The sequence below is a fragment of the Setaria italica genome, chromosome VII, assembly GCF_000263155.2.
Source record: "Setaria italica strain Yugu1 chromosome VII, Setaria_italica_v2.0, whole genome shotgun sequence".
Taxonomy (NCBI): domain Eukaryota; kingdom Viridiplantae; phylum Streptophyta; class Magnoliopsida; order Poales; family Poaceae; genus Setaria; species Setaria italica.
The window spans coordinates 28,597,045-28,616,291 of record NC_028456.1 but is presented as its reverse complement, the minus strand read 5'-3'; the positions used below and the strand labels follow the sequence as shown (position 1 = coordinate 28,616,291).

At 48.2% G+C, this 19,247-nt stretch overlaps 4 protein-coding genes across 6 annotated transcripts in view; 2 read left to right on the top strand and 2 right to left on the bottom strand.

The window, feature by feature from the left end:
• The first annotated feature begins 2,049 nt into the window (after positions 1-2,049).
• On the top strand, positions 2,050-3,745 carry LOC101753056 (AT-hook motif nuclear-localized protein 23). Its single transcript, XM_004976586.3, has one exon. It carries the CDS (start codon positions 2,481-2,483, stop codon positions 3,411-3,413), a length of 933 nt encoding a protein of 310 aa, XP_004976643.1. The 5' UTR covers positions 2,050-2,480; the 3' UTR covers positions 3,414-3,745.
• Positions 3,746-5,935: 2,190 nt separating this feature from the next.
• Positions 5,936-7,437, bottom strand: LOC101752646 (heavy metal-associated isoprenylated plant protein 7). Its single transcript, XM_004976585.3, has 4 exons — positions 7,164-7,437; positions 6,888-7,060; positions 6,655-6,739; positions 5,936-6,542 (listed from the first exon to the last, which is right to left on the bottom strand). Exons 1-4 carry the CDS (start codon positions 7,297-7,299, stop codon positions 6,043-6,045), a joined length of 894 nt encoding a protein of 297 aa, XP_004976642.1. The 5' UTR covers positions 7,300-7,437; the 3' UTR covers positions 5,936-6,042.
• A 2,228-nt stretch (positions 7,438-9,665) lies between these two features.
• Positions 9,666-13,921, top strand: LOC101786525 (AT-hook motif nuclear-localized protein 10). Of its 3 annotated transcripts, none has more exons than XM_004976584.3 (6): positions 9,666-9,682; positions 9,846-10,555; positions 11,282-11,334; positions 11,977-12,108; positions 13,014-13,175; positions 13,282-13,837. In XM_004976584.3, exons 2-6 carry the CDS (start codon positions 9,994-9,996, stop codon positions 13,579-13,581), a joined length of 1,209 nt encoding a protein of 402 aa, XP_004976641.1. In that variant the 5' UTR covers positions 9,666-9,682; positions 9,846-9,993; the 3' UTR covers positions 13,582-13,837. The 3 variants fall into 3 exon arrangements, with proteins under 3 accessions (XP_004976641.1, XP_004976640.1, XP_012703037.1); XM_004976583.3 differs by having other exon boundaries at positions 9,669-9,687; XM_012847583.2 differs by lacking the exon at positions 9,666-9,682 and having other exon boundaries at positions 9,746-10,555; positions 13,282-13,921.
• Positions 13,922-14,330: 409 nt separating this feature from the next.
• Positions 14,331-19,247, bottom strand: part of LOC101786123 (magnesium-chelatase subunit ChlH, chloroplastic) — a 5,288-nt gene continuing 371 nt past the window's right edge. The window contains exons 2-5 of the mRNA XM_004976582.3: positions 18,516-19,245; positions 18,183-18,265; positions 15,626-17,428; positions 14,331-15,491 (exon numbers count right to left, since the gene is read on the bottom strand). Of these exons, the coding sequence (XP_004976639.2) occupies positions 14,637-15,491; positions 15,626-17,428; positions 18,183-18,265; positions 18,516-19,245 (3,471 nt within the window). The 3' untranslated portion in view covers positions 14,331-14,636. The remainder of the gene's footprint in view (positions 15,492-15,625; positions 17,429-18,182; positions 18,266-18,515; positions 19,246-19,247) is intronic.

The following is a 19,247-nucleotide window of genomic DNA, read 5'->3' as shown; positions in this document are numbered from 1 at the left end:
GAAAATTTCAACATGGACAAAAGTCCCCCCTTTTATCTCGGTTGGTAGTCTTGGTTGGAATTTCCAACCGGGACAAAAGGGGAAGCGTCGGTGGGATTTTTTGTAGCCGTTACAACCGGGACTAAAGGGGTGGGCTTTAGTCCCGGTTGGTCTTTACAACCAAGAATAAAAGCCCCCCCTGCCCGCTGGCTTTCGGTGGCATATTTTTGACCTGGGACTAAAGTGACTTTAGTCACAGGTCCAATGTTAGCCGGGATAAAAGAGGGTGAATGGAAGGTCAGTTCCCTAGTAGTGCATACCGCTAAGAGCAGTTAGCATGCAAGGGCTGTTTAGTTTGGTGTGCATGAAGGTAATAGAGATTATTCGGCCTTCCAAAAAGAACTGGCAAATTAGACCAAACTAACTGCCTTTGAGTTTAATGTGCGAAAGTTTTGTTAAGGCCGGTTGTATTATCTTAGGTTTTTTTTACCAGTTTCTGTGGCCTTCAAGTTCTCTACCTAGACCAAAACTAATGAGGGGCATGTGCATGGTTTCCCCCACTTTTCAGCCTGCCTCTCTTCCTTTTACCGCTTGCAAGGTTGCTCCTACTCCTTGTATAGTAAAATGTTTGCGCTGCTGCTCATGGTTTCACAAACATTTTGAAAACAGTAGGGTAATAATTGTGCACAGTGAAAAAATAGGGAAAACACATAGTTAGGCCTCAAAGTGGGAGGCAACCATGCCATTATCATTCATCTGATCTCTACTTAAAAAGTCTCAGATTTTGGTAAAAAGCAACAGAGTTCTCCGTTTGATGATTTTCATGAGTTTGGTTTGAGCTCAAGTTAACAAGGCGGATCATGGAGGAAAGTGGAAAGTAAAGTACACCTGATGTGTTGTAGTGGAACAATTTGGTAATGAGGGTACACCTCACATATACACCGTGTGATGAAGAACATAGATGATAGTTCAGGTAGAGGTTGTGGAAAATTATAACATTTGCGATATGCAGTGTTTGAAGCTAACTTCAATTTTTTTTCTCGAATGTGTAGGAGGACCACGCATCATTGCATTAAGTAGAGGAAATGTTGAAGAAAGTTTACAATCTCGCACATCACCAGGGTATGTGCCCACACAGTGACTGGAGCCCAAATACAAGCTAACTCCAAAATTTTATCATTGATATTGACTCTTTGAGAGCTAGTGCACAGCTTTGCACAATATTGTTGCGCGCTGTTCTACCACTACTACAAATATGAGCATCCATCCTCAACCTCAAGTACTGGTAATGTTAGCATTAGTACCGGTCCAAAATTGAAGGTCCCCGGAAACTTTTTAGTACCAGGTGGTGTTATGACTTGGTAACTAGTACCGGGTCATAACACCACCTGGTACTAAAAGGTCTCTCCACAGGTTACTTCAAAAGGAAAGCATATTCGCATCCATCACATATGCTATGTAGGTGGAGTGGTAAGGAAGGATCACGCGAGACCGAAGGTCGTGGGTTCGAATCCCACGGGTCGTGAACCCACTTTAGTACCGATATAGCAATATCGGTTGCACAACCGGTATTAAAGGGGTTAGAACCCGACACTGAAGGTACATTCCCTAGCAATGTGCATACCACCTCACGAAGGGGTTAGACCTAACTGTGTGCAATCGATCCGAGCGCAGCACGCGCTGGCACGGGCCCCACCGGAGTGTAGTCATGAATAATCTCAACACCAATTCGCATTAACCCTGGATCAGTGGTCCTAAACCACGGGTTTAGGCACTTAACCCTGGTTAATTAGCATAATCTTGCGGCGAACACGCTAAGCCATCGCTATCACCATGCATCACATTTTTGCATCATAGTTCCTCCCGCTCCATCTCTCTTTCTCCGAAGCCTCCCCTGTCACCATCACGAAGGACGCCTGCGATACTGACGCGTGGGCTCCAGAACATGGCGGCCCACGTGTCAGTGTCATAGCCTTATCTCTTTGTCCGTAGCTGCAAAGGATGCACAAGAATTTGTTCTCCCAACCCTCTCCTCTTCCCTCCGCATTATTTTATGCGGTGCACCTCCTACCACTGGTTGGCAGAACCTCTCAAACCCTCCTCTTTCCCATCTCTCCTCCTGTGCCTCACCTTCTCCTTCATAGCTTCCCTTTCTCTCCTCCTCCCTCCTCCGTCCTTCCCCTATCCTGCTCATAGCACACAGCTCTCTGCTGCCTTGTTAGTGTTCGTTCTCTCCTCCATGCAAGCACTCGCTTGTTTGGTTTTTTAATTTCTTCCTGTTTGCTTCTTTCTGCATCCAAAAACTTTTAAAACAGGCAGAACCATAAACAATCCCCCTCTTTAAAAATCATTGCTTCCTTTTCCAACACTTCCTTTTAACCTAAAAACAAAACACCACTTCTGTTGCAATTCGAGTATTTTTCTCTCTTTTTTTCCCCTGCTTTTCTAGTTTTTAAATTTTTGCTTGCTAGCTACATCAGTACATGAGCTAGCAGAGAAGCATGGCAGGCCTCGACCTCGGCACCGCCGCGACGCGCTACGTCCACCAGCTCCACCACCTCCACCCCGACCTCCAGCTGCAGCACAACTACGCCAGCAAGCAGCCGGAGCCCTCCGACGACGACCCCAATGGCAGCGGCGGCGGCAACAGCAACAACGGCGGGCCGTTCGGCGAGCACGACGGCGGGTCGTCCTCTTCCGGCCCAGCTGGAGATGGCCCGGGCAGCGGCGGTGGCGGGAACGGGGAGATGGTCGCCCGCCGGCCCCGCGGGCGCCCGCCGGGCTCGAAGAACAAGCCCAAGCCCCCGGTGATCATCACGCGGGAGAGCGCCAACACGCTGCGCGCCCACATCCTGGAGGTCGGGAGCGGCTGCGACGTGTTCGAGTCCGTCTCCACGTACGCGCGCCGGCGGCAGCGCGGCGTCTGCGTTCTGAGCGGCAGCGGCGTGGTCACCAACGTGACTCTGCGGCAGCCGTCGGCGCCCACGGGCGCCGTCGTGACGCTGCACGGAAGGTTCGAGATCCTGTCGCTCTCGGGCTCCTTCCTCCCGCCGCCGGCTCCCCCCGGCGCCACCAGCCTCACCATCTTCCTCGCGGGGGGCCAGGGGCAGGTGGTCGGCGGGAACGTCGTCGGCGCGCTCTACGCTGCCGGCCCCGTCATCGTCATCGCCGCGTCCTTCGCCAACGTCGCCTACGAGCGCCTTCCTCTGGAGGAGGAGGAGGCCCAGGCAGCGCCACCCGGCCTCCAGATGCAGCCGCCCGGCGGTGCCGATGGCGCAGGTGGCATGGGCGGCGGTGGCCCGTTCCCTTCCGACCCGTCTGCTGCCGGTCTGCCCTTCTTCAACCTGCCGCTCAACAACATGGCCGGTGGCGGATCGCAACTCCCGCCTGGTGCCGACAGCCATGGGTGGGCCGGAGCGCGGCCACCGTTCTGACAAAATCCATGGGGGTGTGTAATTCAGGTGTGTAAGAACAGGAGGAGATGGCAAGAAGAAAGCATTGAAGGGCACAAGGGTTGAAGGCAGCTTGCAGAAGGTTAGCGCACGCATGCTTGCAAGGATATTATCTCTACTATTTCTATCTCGATCTCTGTACAAGTTCGTAGTGTTTGCTCGGTCTCTCTCTGATTATGTGTTCTCCTTGTTCTTCTTCTTCCCTTCTTTTCCCTTTTCTTCTCTCATGTCTCTTGAAACTTAATTTGTGGTGTAACCTTGTCTTAATTTTTAATCTGGCTTTTAATAAGCAGCCTTTAATTTAATCTGTTCCCAAGGATGCATGTGTGACCTGTGTGTTAATCGATGTTTCCATGCATGGGGGTTCTTGCTGTTCTTGTTGCTCTGGATGAGAGATTCGCTTCAACCAAATTGTGTTAAGAAAAGCTAGCGTATTCTAGTGGCTTAAGCTGTCAGTTCTTACTTTATCATCATGTAGCAGCTAGCTAGATGTGTTGTGCATGCTTTTGGGCAATTGTTTTTTGAGTTATACAAAGGCGTTACCTGCCTGCGTGTGCAACAGCAATTAGTGATGCGTGTATAGTATATTATCGATCGTATCATCAATCAGTTTCTTCTGGTTCTTCTAAATTTATTTGGAGTCTGGGAACTGCTTCGTCACAAGTTATATTACCACACAATTTTCTGCTCACACGTGTGCACGCTTTGCCTTTGTTTAAACATAACAAAGCTACCAGTACTCAATTCATCAGCTAGTAAATTGCATCTCGCAAAGAAAGGCTCATGGGGAAGAATCCTCACAAGTCACCAACTGCATGTCTATGCTGGCCCTTGTTCTTTGTTGTCTCATATGCGTAGATTGCAAGATGCTTGTAAGAAACAAAAGAAACTAGATTGCTAGTTTCCCCAAGTTCTTGGGACTTGGACATTCAAAGATTCCTAAGGTTTCATTGACGACATGGTATCTAGTGTTCAGTAGTATATATGGTCTGTTTGGATTGTGTCGTTGCATCGCTGTTCAGAGCTTAGGATTACTTCTACATGGCTAGCTTAACTCCTACTCTACATCATTTATATAGAATTTGATATGGTGTGTGCACCTTTGCAACCTTCAGCTTGTCTTCATTTGAAATAAAATGCCCAGGTGCTAAGCAGACTGAAAGATTTAGTTACATTCCTTTTCTTCCACGCTGAATTGTTGATTGAGATTTTCGTTCCTTAACTCTGCCGAGCTCTTAAAACTGTATCCAATTTCTAGTACTTGTGTTGAATTTACAGCTCGTTATTACCTGTTTAAGGACAAATAAACCAGAAGAAAAACAACATGAAATTTCTATGCACGTATGTAGTATATATGCCTTCTATTGCGTGAACTCTGTTTATGGAAATGGAACAACTGAAAAATATTGAAGGCTGCTAATTAACCACTGATCATCCTTTTCCTGTAAAGAAGATCTAATTTCTGCGAGCTCTAATAGTACTATTTTTGGTCTTTTACTTATCTGGCCAGTCCAGCTGTCTGTGGGTATCATATTGTTCTATGCCATCTCTTTGTATGTTCATGTGTTGATAATCGCTCTTGTTCTCAAGTTGTTCCCATGAATCTCTGCACATATATCTATTGATGAAACAGTTTCTTCTTTAATCCAATAGATTGAACTACTTGACACCCTTTGTTGTGAACATGTGCGTGAATTGAGTATTAAAATGTTTCTAAAAACTCTACTCGGTGATAGGAAACTATATATTGTGAGCTCTCATCACTGCAATAAATACTCTTATCAGATCTGTTTTTAATCCTTTCCTAACAGTTTTGTTATTTTCAAGTGCCTGAAACCAACTTGCTTTAATTTTCAGTTAGAATCAACACCCAACTACTTATAAATTCAGGTGGTTGGATTTGACTCGAGGGCTTTATGATTGGTGATGATTTTTTTATAAAAGATGGTTTCAAGCAGTTAGAAAATAATCTCACCCTAATTTTTACTACTAACTTAATGACATGTATATAGGTTATAACAGAATTTATCTGTAGTTGCTGATATTACCATGTGCTCCATTTAATTAGGAGTTATGACGAACCTAAGTGAAAGCATGTTTACAAATTAAAAGCAAGCTGATTGATCGGAGCTAGCCTCTGATTGCATTTTCCCTTAGTTTGTTATTGATAAATAAGCAAGTAAACTAGCTAGACAAAGTTGTTACTTTCATATCTACACAATAGATACTATCAAATGTTGCATTGAACTAAATGGACAGAGTTAAGTTCTAAAGCGATCGAATCAGTTTCAATGCCCAAGCATTTCTCATTAAGGTCTTAATAAGGCGCAACAATTTCCCGATTTCAAAATGTTGCGCTTGCTGATGCATGGGTATCAGTCAATTAACATTTCACCCTGAAATCCTGAAATGTGCACTTGGAAGAAGGTGCAAGTTCCCTAGCTGGTTACTGAACTAAATGAGACTTCAGATACGTTGCATACGTAATAGTGCAAGCTAAATAATAAAATAACCAATCGTCTGAGCTGAAGCAAAATTTGAGCTATCGATATTATATTGTTCTTAGTGTTACATTTATTCTCGAGACATGAATCCACCTGCAAAGAAAATTCTACATCACAGAGCACGCATACGGGTTCTCCTCGCTGATGAACTCATTTGGGTGTGTGCAGTGCAAGAACGCCGTGTCACGGTATCCTGTGAGCTCGGAGTGCGTGTAGCTGACACCGTACGGGTACCCGCCGCAGCCGCCGTAGCCGTAACCCCCATCGCCGCACGGCGAACCGTAGCCGCCGCCGCCGCCGCGGTGGAACGGGTGCGAGAAGTCGACGAACCGCGGGTGCGTGCAGGGGATGAAGTAGGGGGCGACGACCTCCGTGACCTTCTTCTCCTCTTTCTTGACCTCCTTCTTCTCCTCTTTCTTCTCATCTTTCTTCACCTCTTTCTTCACCTCGACCTTCTCCTCCTTGATGATCACCTTCTTCTCGATCTTGTCGACGACAGCCCCCTTCCGCGTCCTCTGGTAGATATACTCGACCAGCTTCTTCTCGTCGATGACGCCCTCGACGGTGCAGGTGTTCTTGGTGTGGTCCGTCTTGGCCGCATAGATACCTTCATCAGTATATTAACATGAGCATGTGCCAAATAATGGGATCATGCAAGTACAGGTTTACTTGGATCGATTATATAGAGATAGAGGAACTGTCAGAGAGATAGAGATTACTCTTGTGCTCCAGCAGAATCTCTTTGACCCTTACTGCACAATCGGGGCAATGCAAGGGAACCTTTACTGTGATGATCTTCAACTCCTGCATGATTAGGCAAAAGAAATGCTCTAGAGATATCATGGAAACCCCAACACATCAGAATTCAGAAGAGCTCTTGATCTGATACAGCTTAATTACAGCATAGGTATTTATGTTGCATCATTATCAGAGATCGATCGATGCCATTTACCTCCTCCTTTTTCTTGACCTCAATGACGACGTCGTCCTTTTTGGGAGGAACAATCAGCTCGACCTTCTTCCTGCAACCCTTCTCGACTTTCTTCCTGAGCTTCTCGACGTCGAAGCCGACGCCCTTCACTGTCACCTTCCCTGCCTTAGCGTCCAGCTTCACCTCCTCAACCCCTGTCGATCCATGTGCCCGTCCATATTCGGAGCATAATTAAAGTTGGCAGGAAGAGGTCATCATAATCGCAAGCACCGCAGCAGTAGTACAAGCACTACGCACCTTGGAACTCGGTGAACTGCGTCTGGATGTCGCGCGCGCACTGGCCGCAGTGGACGTACACCTTGTACATGGCCGTCTTCACCTCCACCTTCTTCTTCTCCTCCACCTTCTTCTTGTCCGCCTCCGGCGCTCCCATGGCGACGCCGATTCGCGTGGCGACGTGTGCGTGCCACCGCTACACTGCGCTCGTTGCCGCACACTGCTCTGCTACGCTACTCAGTGCTTGGACATTTGCAACTGATGTGCAAGGGGATGGTAAGGAGTTAATGATGCCGGGCTGCTCCGCGCGAGCGTGAGCAGGAAGCTTTCGGATGTGCTCATGTGCATGGGGTTTGTTGGAGATTTGTTGGAGGTGGTTCACGGATTCAAAAGATGGTTGGGAAAACAGTGAGGCTCGGCAACTACTTGCCAAATGCTTTTGAAATGGAGGTCCAATTCGTCAATCCAAACCCATGCTGCATCAGCGGTTAGCTCCGGAAGTGGTTGGGCTGTTGCAATTGACCTTTTGACCTAATCGGTCAATGCGGATTCACTGTGTGTGTACTTCGTGAGCGAATTCGTACTCGGTAAATAATAATTTGACGATTTCCAAGTCCACTCTGGGATGAGCGTGCACGAAAAGAGAGGGGAAAATCTGCAGCGGTGGATTGCAGTGGGAAGCGAAAGGAATTCCAAGTCAGCAGCAGCAGGTCAGGAAGGGGCAAGAGGGGAGAGTGGCCAACCAGTAGCGGAAAGCCCTTATCAAAAAAAAAAAAAAAACCCAGTAGCGGAAAGCTGAAGAGGCCGATCGCATAAAAGAAGGTCTGGGCCTAGCCCAAATCGTTTTCAGGTTAGGCCAGCGATCGTGCCGAGCCCACGGCCCATCCTGCCACCATGCCGCCGCCCCACAGGCCCACACCCTCTCGGCGTGCGCTGTGAGCCAAGGCCCAAAGAGAATACCGAGAATCCGACCGATCGCGCCGCGCGGCGTGCGCGGAAAGCAGGGGAAGTAGGGACCGCGCCGGAGCCGCAGAGCTGGTTGCCTGGTCACATCACATGGCGCGCGATCCCCGGCTGGCATGCCCGTCCCCACGCTGGCAGTGGCAGGCTCTGCTCCTCCGACTCCGAACCAGTCAGTGGCACGCCGGCAGCGGCAGGGCTCCGCGACAAATCGCACGGGCCAGGAAGCAGACGCAGACCGGCTGGTGGCATATCGTGGAGGATGTATAATAGTGACGTAGCTTCATGACTACCTGTAAAGATCACGAAAGTCTACTGTAGCAGGCCAGCACAGCGACCATGCGCATGACTACTGAAAGTCCATTGACAATGGCTCACTGAAAAATGTTGAATAAAAACTATTGAAAAAGGTTGGATTAACTTTTTTTTCAAAATGTTGAATCAACGAGGTGAGCCCCGTGGGGAGAGGACCACATGAGAGGATTGTTTGGATTTGATGTAGATCTAAGGGGGTGTTTGGATACGAGATACAAAACTTTAGAAGCGTCACATCAGATGTTCGGACACTAATTAGAAGGATTAAACATGAGTTAATTATAAAACTAACTGCAGAAATAGACAAATCTATTAAGCCTAATTAATCCATCATTAGCAAATGGTTACTGTAGCACTACATTGTCAAATCATGAACTAACTAGGCTTAATAAATTCATCTTGCGAATTAGACTCCATCTGTGCAATTAGTTTTGTAATTAGATTATATTTAACACTCCTAGTATCAAATATTCGATGTGATAGGCTGTTTCCAAACACCCGACGTCATTTATCGCAAATATTGAAAGGCAGAAAAAAAATAGATGGATAGGACCGGCAGTCGCGTCGTCGTACGCGAATCGGACGGATGGGCGGCATTCGGCGCGGCGGGGCTTGATTTGATTGCCGCCTGCCGGCCCTGCTCGCAAGGCGGGCGAATCGAGTTATTAAATTGTCGGACGGTCCGTCCGTGCGGTACCTGCTTTCTATCTCGGCCGCCCGCGGATCCGTGTTGGGCCGCGCCCGTGGTCCGACGCTGTTTTCTCACAGGTCCTCTCTCTCTCTCTTGGGGGAGCCCACCGTACTCCCGTGCACGACGCCGATGGGCCCCCGCCTTTCGATTTGTTGCGTCGTGTCACGCACGCACGCAGTGACCGGTCCACGACACGAACGAAACCAGGGGATGGGCACCCCGCACTCGCAACTTGTTGCGAGCGACTTGGCACACAACTTCGTACGCGATCTCTCCCACCTTGCCTCTCTCAAACGACATGTCACATTTAATTTGTGAACGGGCCACCTGCCGTTGCGAAAATCCTAAAAGCATTTAGCTAATCCATTTTTTTTTGCAACAGGTGTTCAGCTGGAAAATAAAAAAGAAATTCGAACCATTTCCTCACTCGAGGTAAAGAAAAATGACCCGGGGCTATTTCTGTCAGCATGGGCCCGGACCTTCACAGGAGGAGGAGGAGGAGCCAGCGATTTATTACCCAGTATATCGCGGTTTCTCGTCAGTTACAGATCTGATCCGCACCACTCCCTCTCAGGTGAGGTAACTCCCCCTCCCTCCCACTCCCACCTCGCCACCTCCCCTCCTCTCCATTTCTCGCCCCCAATTTTCTTTTTTCTCCCCGCAGGGCAGGATTTTCCCCCGCTTTCCCCATTTTCTCCGTATTTTATTCGATTTCGAGGTCGATTTTTCGGGTGCAGAGACTGCGGGGGGAAGGTCACGTCCAACCGCCGCGAGCCGCGCATGTGAACTGTGCCCCCCGACGAGGCGCGCAGGTGCGGCGCGCCGAGGCGAGGCGAGGAGCGCTGCGCGTGGGATTCGGCTAGGGTTTCGCCGGCCCACCGCGAGATGGACGGCCGGGACCAGCACCAGCACCAGCAGCAGGCGCAGGCGGCGCCACGCGTGGGGTCTCCGCCGCAGCCTGGCGGCGGGGGCGGCGGCGGCGTCATGATGCAGCACGCCGGGGCGTTCGGAGCCGCGGCCCCGCCCGGGATGCCGCCGGGCGCCGCGAACGTTATGCACGGGATGCCGCTTGCCTTCAACCCCATGGCGTCGCCGGGCGCCTCGTCGCCCATGAAGCCCGCCGACGTGTCGCCGGGGGCCATGTACCGCCCCGATTCCGCCGCGCCGGGCATGCAGCCGCAGCCCCAGCAGCAGCAGCAGCACCCCGGTGCCGGCGGAGGCGGCGCCGTCGCCGGCGGCAGCAGCGGGGAGCTCGTGAAGAAGAAGAGGGGAAGGCCGAGGAAGTACGGCCCGGACGGGACCATCGGCCTGGGGCTCAAGCCCGCGGCCGCGACGGGCGCTGAGGCCGGCGGGCAGTCCGGCGGAGGCGGCTCCAACTCCAACCCCGACGGGAAGCGCAGGGGGCGTCCCCCCGGATCCGGCAAAAAGAAACAGCTCGACGCTTTGGGTAATATAGCCTGCACCAGCTCTCTGCTCTGCCCTTTTTTTTTTGTGTTCGCACCGGAGCTTGGCTCCTAGTTGTAGTTGTAACGCCTGCAAAATGTGGGCGTGGACGTATATGGCCTGATTTCTGGAATAAGTTTGTGTGCCTTTTTCTTTCTGTACATTTAATTAATGGACTCGGCGCAAGAATTCATTTTTTAAAAGGATTCCCCCACATTCTGGGGAATTAAAAACAGAACGGGATGGTGCAGGCATTTTAATAATTTTGGGAAGTACAAGCATTGTCTTTATTATTACGCACAGTATAAACAGAAAAGTAGTATCTGTTCAAACATGAGCCTGGTCTTTGAATATTGTTTTTTTTTCTTTTCTAATAAGAATATATGTGTGTGCAGTGTGCACATACAGACCAAAGATGGATAATTTTTCCCTTGTGTCTTTCTGTCTTGCCTCAATTTATGACAATCTCTAGCATTTTACCCTTTGCCAACAGATACGGGCAGTAAATATTTCTTTTTACATGAATATTTTTTCACCACCATATTGCATAGTCAGAATGTTAATGGTAATATCATTTAACAGGTGTGCTTAGGTTGTTTAGTTCTGCCTTAGTTGAAATTAATTATATTAATTTAGTGCAGTAGGGATAATTAGAATCCAAATCCATGGAGTTGTAAAAATATCCTTGAGCAACTCTTTAAGTACTCACTGTCTCACCTGTGCTTCTCAGGATCGTCAGGGACATCATTTACTCCCCACATAATAACCGTGAAGCCTAACGAGGTACTTGGAACATGCTCCACATTTAACATCCATCATGTGTATATTTCCATGGTCTTATTGTGCCTAAGTTACGTTCAGGGCACCTTTCTGTATTTAGGGTCGAGTAGATTGCTGTTCGTGAACGTGCTGGTTTTTTGTTTAAATGTTTCGATCTGCTCCTGTGCATCTGGTTAGAAAAAACAGCCACTCTTCAAGCCTTATTATTCAGCTGGTGTGGTGCTAAATAATTACAATAACCATGTTAATTTGAGCGCTAAGAAGAGAATTTTGTGGCATTTTCCTTCTAGAACAAGCTCAAAACATTGTGCTGCTTGCTCTTCCCAGCATATTGTAAACTCTCTAATACTTTTTTTCTCTGTCTTGCTGTGGATTGTTGTCAGCCTTGCCATGGTCTCTATCTATGTCATCACTCGATATTTAGTATACTTCTATTCAACATATATTATGAATTTAGAGATAATATTATAAATTTAGGAGACTATTTGTTCTGAATTTCTTGAATCTGTCCTGGCTTGCTTTGTAGTTTCATTAATCATATATTTTCTACATGGCTTGAAGTTTCTTTAGCCTGCTGGTTGTATTGGACCCCAGACTATCTAATGAACTTCTATGCACCAAAATCATCTCCCTTTTTCACCTCAGGATGTTGCTTCAAAAATAATGGCCTTTTCACAACAAGGCCCACGCACTACATGTATAATTTCAGCAAATGGTGCTCTCTGCACAGCAACACTCCGTCAACCAGCAACCTCTGGTGGCATAGTGACATATGAGGTATATTCAGGCTCAACTTGCTCAGAGCACCACGAATGCTTTTGTTTGTTTTACTGCTGGGTCTTTTGTGAGGTAGTTTAGAGCGCACAAGTTTAGAATTGAAGTTCGATTTAGGTCAGTTTTCTTACATTTGGCCAGACAGGATGGCTATATTTTTTCTAGTATATTTTTGCAGAGCTATAAATCTTTCAAGCAAACATTTCTGTGCAATGGACCATTGATAACCCTTGCAACTATCAGCAATATCTTCTCAGTTGCATTGTGCTCTAGTATGATTGCTTAAGTACTAGTTGGTAACAAACATATAGCATTAATCTGTTTAATTCACATATTTCCATTCTTTTCCTTTTGCCATTTCATTTGCTTGCTGTCTATCAACTTGGTTTTCTATAATTACAAAAACAAAATGGCTGCTACATAGTTTTGGGTTCCCATCTCATCTAAGTAGGATTAAACAAGGAAACTGGGAGCACATATTTAATCTGATCTTCACTCTGTGTGAAAATTCATTGGTGCTTCTGAGCATTGACTGCAAAGCCTAGCCACAACACTTTCAGTGTTCCGTAGTATCAATCATATAGCACCCATCCGCTAAACTTGCATATTTCCATTATTTTTCTCTTGGCATTCCATTTGCCTTCAGTATTTGTCAACTTGACTTCTGATGAGAGACAAAAATGCCTACTATCTAGTTTTAAGTTACCATCTCAGTTAGGCACAATAACACAGAAAAAGCAAAACAACAATTCCCTGCAAAATAACTAAATATGATGCAACAGTTCATTGGTACATCCATGAGGACATACTCAAATACAATTCACAATATTTTCATCGTTATTGTCAGAACACTATTACAAATTTTATTCAAATAAATCATATGAATTCCATTGTATGACTTGTCACAGGGCCACTTCGATATACTCTCTCTGTCGGGCTCATTCCTGCTTGCAGAGGATGGTGACACTCGCAGCAGAACAGGTGGTTTGAGTGTGGCACTTGCTGGAAGCGATGGGCGCATAGTTGGAGGTTGTGTCGCTGGAATGCTGATGGCGGCGACACCTGTACAGGTTCTCTATTCATCTGTGGCTATTTACCCTTCATTTCCATTTCACATGCCCCCAAATTGGAATTCTCCAGCCTTGTCTTACAATTGCTTACCCTTTTGTTTTTCAGGTTGTAGTTGGCAGTTTCATCGCTGAAGGTAAAAAGCCAAAGGAAGAGCAGCAACCAAAACGTGAGCCAACTTCTGTGCCACTGCACGCGCCCGGCTTTGGGGCCACCTCGACTGCCAGTCCCCCATCTGACGGAACATCAAGCGAGCACTCTGATGATCCAGGGAGCCCCATGGGACCTAACGGCAGCACGTTCGCTAACACGGGGCATCCCCTGCATTCCACATTTGCTCCGGTTGGCTGGTCACTGTCCGGCAACCAAGGCCGCTACGATCCCGACCTAAAGATGATGACCGACTGATGGCTGCCGTTTTACAGCGTTGTTGTTAGCAGTTGACCTAGTTGAGTAGGGCTCAGGCCTTCCTGCACCGGTTCCACCAGCAGCAGCGTCGGACAATAAACCCGGAATGCTAGAAGTGATAAAGCCCCAAGGAATGAGTAGATCACGAGTAATAAGTAGCACCAGTGCATGCCTTTGCCATGTTATTATGCAGTAGCTAGTTGTTTGTATCTGTATGGTTTCACTGTCACGTGTTTATGCAGCCTGCCTTCTGGTTTCTACTTGTATCAGTGTAGTGCTACGTTTCCCATGTCCATGGATTGGTATTTTTTCCCCTTGCATCGTTGTGTGCCATTGTTCATAGTCCTATCTTCTCCGTCCTAAAATATAAAACCTGGTTTGATTTGCATTACAAAGTAGCTGGCACTATGTAATAATTTTAAATTCTAAAAACATTATTTTAGATTTTAGAAAAATTACAAAATCCAGAGCATCGATTAAAAACGATACCGGGAGCCTTGAGAGAGAACAGAACTCAGACGTTCCATATAATTTACCTGAATGACAGATCAGGTACCATTTAGGATGATGTTCTTGGCTGTAGAGAAACTTGAGCTATCAGTCAATAATACAAAAACCTTTTTTTTTCCTTGGCATGTCGATTGAACCAGGTCAGACATGTCGTAGTGATCAGAAAAGTAGAAAATAATCAAAAGGACAAGCTGCACAACTGATGAAGCATTCAAGTATGTGAACTGAAAGACAAGGGAGATTTCAAAAGCCAGGTCATGTTGAGGCTGATATATATTCGTCCTCGATGAATGAGCAAGTGAGAACAAAAAAGAAACTCTCTACACAAAACAACTTCATTTGTTCAACTCATGCTTTCCTCTTCTTTTTTTCCAATCACGGGCTCACGGCCACCCTCTCTGTTAAGCATTGTATCCTCCTGTATTATTACATGTTACGACTTTATATAAACCACACATTCTACAAGTGTCTCAACTCAGTGAGACAGAAGAGCTCCGAGCTTCTATTTGGTGGAATGCTGGAACTGATCCATCGGGCAAACCAATTTACCGGTCAATGCCCTCAATCTTGTCTTCAACCTCTGAGTAGAGCTCCCTGAGCTTTTCCAAATTCTCCTCTGATGTCTCCCAATAGCCTCTGCCGCTGGCTTCTAGGAAGGTCTGGACCAGCTTCCTGAATGAGTTGGGGTTGGTCTCCATGAGCCTCTTCCTCATCGCCTCATCTTCAATGAATGTGGAATTTGCCTCCTCATAAACCCAGTTGTCAACTTGTCCGGATGTTGCACTCCACCCAACAGTGTTTGTGAGCCGCTTCTCGATCTCTCTAACTCCCTCATAGCCGCTCTTCATCATCCCCTCATACCACTTTGGGTTCAGTAGCTTTGTCCTTGCATCAAGACGCACCGTCTCCGACAGTGTTCTCACCTGTGCATTTGCTGTGGTTGTATCTGCTATGTAAGAGGCAGGTGCCCGTCCATCCTTCCGCAGCCCTTGCACCAGCTTTGTTGGGTCCGAGTCGAAGTAGTGGCTCACATCTGTCAGTGAGATCTCCGACGAGTCGAGGTTCTGGAATGTGGCATCTGCAGTTGCCAGAGCAAGCTCAAATGCCTTGCGCTTCTCCTTCATGCCTGCCCCTGGAGCGTCACTGTCGAATGCAAAGGACTTGCGGCTCAGGTACATGTCCTGGAGCTGCTTCTCATCGGTCCATGATGCATTCTCCACTGCCAAATTCACATTTGACGAGTAGGACCCTGATGCATTTGAGAACACCCTTGTTGCTGCCTCTCTTAGTGGGACACCCAGCTCCTCTGCCTGCTCCTGGGCATGCTTGCGCACATAGTTCATCTCTACTGGCTCATCTAGTTCAGCGACCATCTTCACTGCGCGGTCCAACAGGTTCATCTGCACGCATCAAAATACGTTGTTCCATAACTAAATCGTTCAGACCAGTGCAGCAATGCATCTATTCTCGATGTGTATGCAAATTCAGTACACACAAGCCAAAATTTAAATGTGGTGAGGTATTCAATTCATACCTGGTTGATGAAGAGATCCCTGAAGACACCCGAGCAATTGACGACGACGTCAATCCTTGGACGTCCAAGCTCCTCAAGGCTGACAGGCTCCACACGGTTGACACGGCCGAAGGTGTCAGCCACTGGCCGGACACCAATCATCCACAGCACCTGGGCCAATGACTCACCATAGGTCTTGATGTTATCGGTGCCCCACAAGACAAGTGCAACTGTCTCAGGATACTTGCCACCATTGTCAGCCTTTTGCCTCTCCAGCAGACGGTCAACAACGATCTTGGCACTCTTCAGGGCAGCTGCAGTTGGGATGGACTGTGGGTCAAGGGCATGGATGTTCTTCCCTGTTGGGAGAACCTTCGGGTTACGGATCGGATCACCGCCAGGGCCAGGCTCAACATAGCTTCCCTCAAGGGCAAGCTTCAAGCTGCCCAGCTCATTGTCTTGCACAATGAGTTTTAAGCACTCCCCCAAGAATCCAAATAAGACCCTCAGCTTCTCTCTGTCTGCCCTGATGAACTTGGTCGTGGACAAGTACTGCACCCATGGTTCTGAGAGACCAAAGCCAAGAATGTTACTGAGATTGTTAGTGACATTTACGACTTGCCCTTTGCTGTTTGTGGTCTTCTCAACAAAGCTAGTGATGGCACCACGAGAAGCTTCAGTTATCTGCCTCAGAAGCTCAACATCAGCCAGTATGCCCTTGTCACTTCCCCTGTACACATCTTCAATGTCCCTGCCCACTGTTGCAGCAAGTATGCTGGGCAGTGAGCTTATGCCCTCTTCTGGGCGGTCAAGGGCGGCAATGTTCACCAATGTGGCCACAGCCTCAATAGCACTTGGTGGCTCACCGATCACATGCAGACCACACGGCAGGAGCCGTGATTCTATCTCCATGATCTTCGCATACACCTTCCCAACAATAAGGTCCCGCTCCTTCGGTGGGAGCTCCTCGCCTTCCTCAGGCAACGGGACATCCTTGTCAAGGTTACACTGTTTAGCAGTGCTGATGATTGAGCTCACAATCTGAGGACCACGCCCTGTGTCCTTGAGAGACTGGTAAGAAGAGATGAGCTCTGACAGCTGCTTGAGCCCCTTGTAGAGACCGGCATTCTCAGCTGGTGGTGTCAGGTAGCTGATGGTGTTTGCATAGCTCCGGCGCTTGGCGACGGTTGCCTCTGATGGGTTGTTTGCTGCATAGTAGTAGATGTTGGGGATGTTGCCAATGAGACTGTCAGGGTAGCAGGTATCACTCATCCCAACCTGTTTGCCCGGCATGAACTCGAGGGATCCATGTGTGCCGAAGTGGAGAACAGCATCAGCCTGGAAGATCTTCTCAACAAAGGTGTAGTATGCTGCAAAGCCATGGTGAGGGCTGGCAGACTTTGAGAACAGAAGCCGCATCGGGTCACCTTCATACCCAAAAGTGGGCTGCACACCTATGAAGACATTGCCATACTGCTTCCCATAGACAAGGAGGTTTTCACCATCAGAGTTGAGGTTCCCAGGTGGCTTGCCCCAGTTCTCCTCCAGCAAGGAGGCATAGGAAGTGAGAGACTGGTACTCCCGCACATTCATGCGGTAAGCGACATTGAGATTCGGACTGTTGAACTGGGCCTCCTTGTCATGGATCACCTCCTCGATGAGGGCTTCAGGTGTGTCTGGAAGGCCCTCAACGTTGTAGCCGTCCTTCTTGAGGTCTGAGAGGACAGAGTAAATGGAGCTGAACACATTCAGATATGCTGCAGTCCCAACGTTGCCTTTGTCTGGTGGGAAGCTGAAAACAGTGATTGCCAGTTTCTTCTCCTCCTGCAACGAACGGACCAAAGTGGGAGTTAATTCCAACACTTATGCATACAGGGAATGGTAGCTCAGTATCAGTACTTTTTAACCATTAATAACTGGTCATGAAAGTGCAAAGCTTTCGCTGAAAAAACAAAATAGCACAAAACAGGCCACTATGCAACCAAAGTATTAATTTTTTCCTTCCAGTTTCAATTGATCATTAGAAGGATTTGAACTTCAGTCAGTTGGCAGCTAAAGGTTGTCATCTGTTAATAGTTTTAAATAATCTGCTCTTCTCTTTTGTAATGAGATGCTATGCATTACAGAGGCTTTATCAGGAGTTTTGTCAGTTATTTAACTTGGCATCATCATTGCAGGCTTGTGGCGTTGGTATGTCTAAGAAATTCTTCAGTTCCAGTTTTCAGCCAAACTACTTCACTGTCGATCTGAAAACTACTATACCATAGCATATTTGTGGCATGGGGCACTATTGGTTAATTAATATGTATCCTAGAACGGCATTGGCATGTATAAGTAATTCTTCAGTTTCAGTTCAGCATGACAGTGAATTAGCAGATGATCTAGCAAGTTAATAAATGCCAGCTATGAGAAAGTTAACTTTTTCAGCCCAAATGTAGTCCAAGAAGAGTAAAACAGCAGAATTATCTGTTATAACTTTATAGTTGCCCCTGATCTTCTAGTACTCAATACCAGAATTTGCAATTTGTGCAGCACTCGTATCAATGTGCAGTAACTATGAGGAAAATTACAGACGCACCTTAGTTTTCCTCTTGAGTTTAGCCCATCTGATTGCTCTGGTGCAGAGCTGCTCCACCCTTTTGTGCAGTGCATGTGATTTCCCTGCACCAAGGCCAAGAAAAATCATTTACAACTCTGCTTGAATTGAGTACAGGTGTGCCAGAAATAAGAGAACAACCAGCAGCAAACAAATCAGACCAAGATAATTTCTTATCCTGTGGTTTATATGTGTGTGTGTGTGTGTGTGTGTGTGTGTGTGTGTGTGTGTGTGTGTGTGTGTGTGTGTGTGTGTGTGTGTGTGTGTGTGTGTGTGTGTGTCTGAAGAAATGAGCGAGAGAAAGTGGGGGCTTGCCTGTCCTGGGGTCCCTGCCGGCGAACACGATGGGCTCCATCCCTCCGTCAAGCTCCGGCAGCGCGACCTGCAGCGCCACTTGGATGGGGTGCAGCCCCAAGGTGCTGTTGAGCCACTCCTCCGTGGTCTGGAACACGAGCGGGAGCGCGACGATGTACGGCACGTCGAGCTTCTGCAGCGCGGCGATTGCCTTGGGGTGGTCCTGCCTGGCCGGCCCGCCGACGAGCGCGAACCCGGTGAGCGACACCACGGCGTTGACGAACGGCTTGCCGGTGATCGGGTCGACGAGGTAGCGCTGCACGGGCCCGGAGAAGTCGAGGCCGCCGGCGAAGATTGGTATGACCTTGGCGCCCATGGCCTCGAGCTCCATGATGACTGCGACGTAGTGGCCGTCATCCCCGGTGACAATGTGGCTCCTCTGCAGGACGAGTCCGATGACGGGCGCGTCGGGGTCCTTGAGCTTGTCGTTGGCGTCCCGGCGCGTGCCGTACCAGTTGAGGTACTCCTTGACGTCCTCGTACATGGTGGGCGCGAGCGGGTGCCAGATGCCGGCATCGAGGTAGAGCACGGGGTCGTCGTACTTGATGCCGCCGGCGGCCTTGAGCGCCGGCACGTATGAGCCGGCGATCATCTTGAGGAAGTTCTGGAGGTTGTCCGGCGAGCCGCCGAGCCAGAACTGGAGGCTGAGGATGTAGAGCCTGGCGTCCTGCGCCTTGTCGGAGGGCAGGTACT

Coding starts and splice junctions, on each gene's coding strand:
- LOC101752646 (XM_004976585.3), bottom strand. CDS start 7,299: ATGGGAGCGCCGGAGGCGGACAAGAAGAAGGTGGAGGAGAAGAAGAAG. Junction 7,061..7,163: donor GCAGTTCACCGAGTTCCAAG/GTGCGTAGTGCT, acceptor ATGGATCGACAG/GGGTTGAGGAGGTGAAGCTG. Junction 6,740..6,887: donor AGGTCAAGAAAAAGGAGGAG/GTAAATGGCATC, acceptor CTAATCATGCAG/GAGTTGAAGATCATCACAGT.
- LOC101786525 (XM_012847583.2), top strand. CDS start 9,994: ATGGACGGCCGGGACCAGCACCAGCACCAGCAGCAGGCGCAGGCGGCG. Junction 11,335..11,976: donor TAACCGTGAAGCCTAACGAG/GTACTTGGAACA, acceptor TTTTCACCTCAG/GATGTTGCTTCAAAAATAAT. Junction 13,176..13,281: donor TGGCGGCGACACCTGTACAG/GTTCTCTATTCA, acceptor TTTGTTTTTCAG/GTTGTAGTTGGCAGTTTCAT.
- LOC101753056 (XM_004976586.3), top strand. CDS start 2,481: ATGGCAGGCCTCGACCTCGGCACCGCCGCGACGCGCTACGTCCACCAG.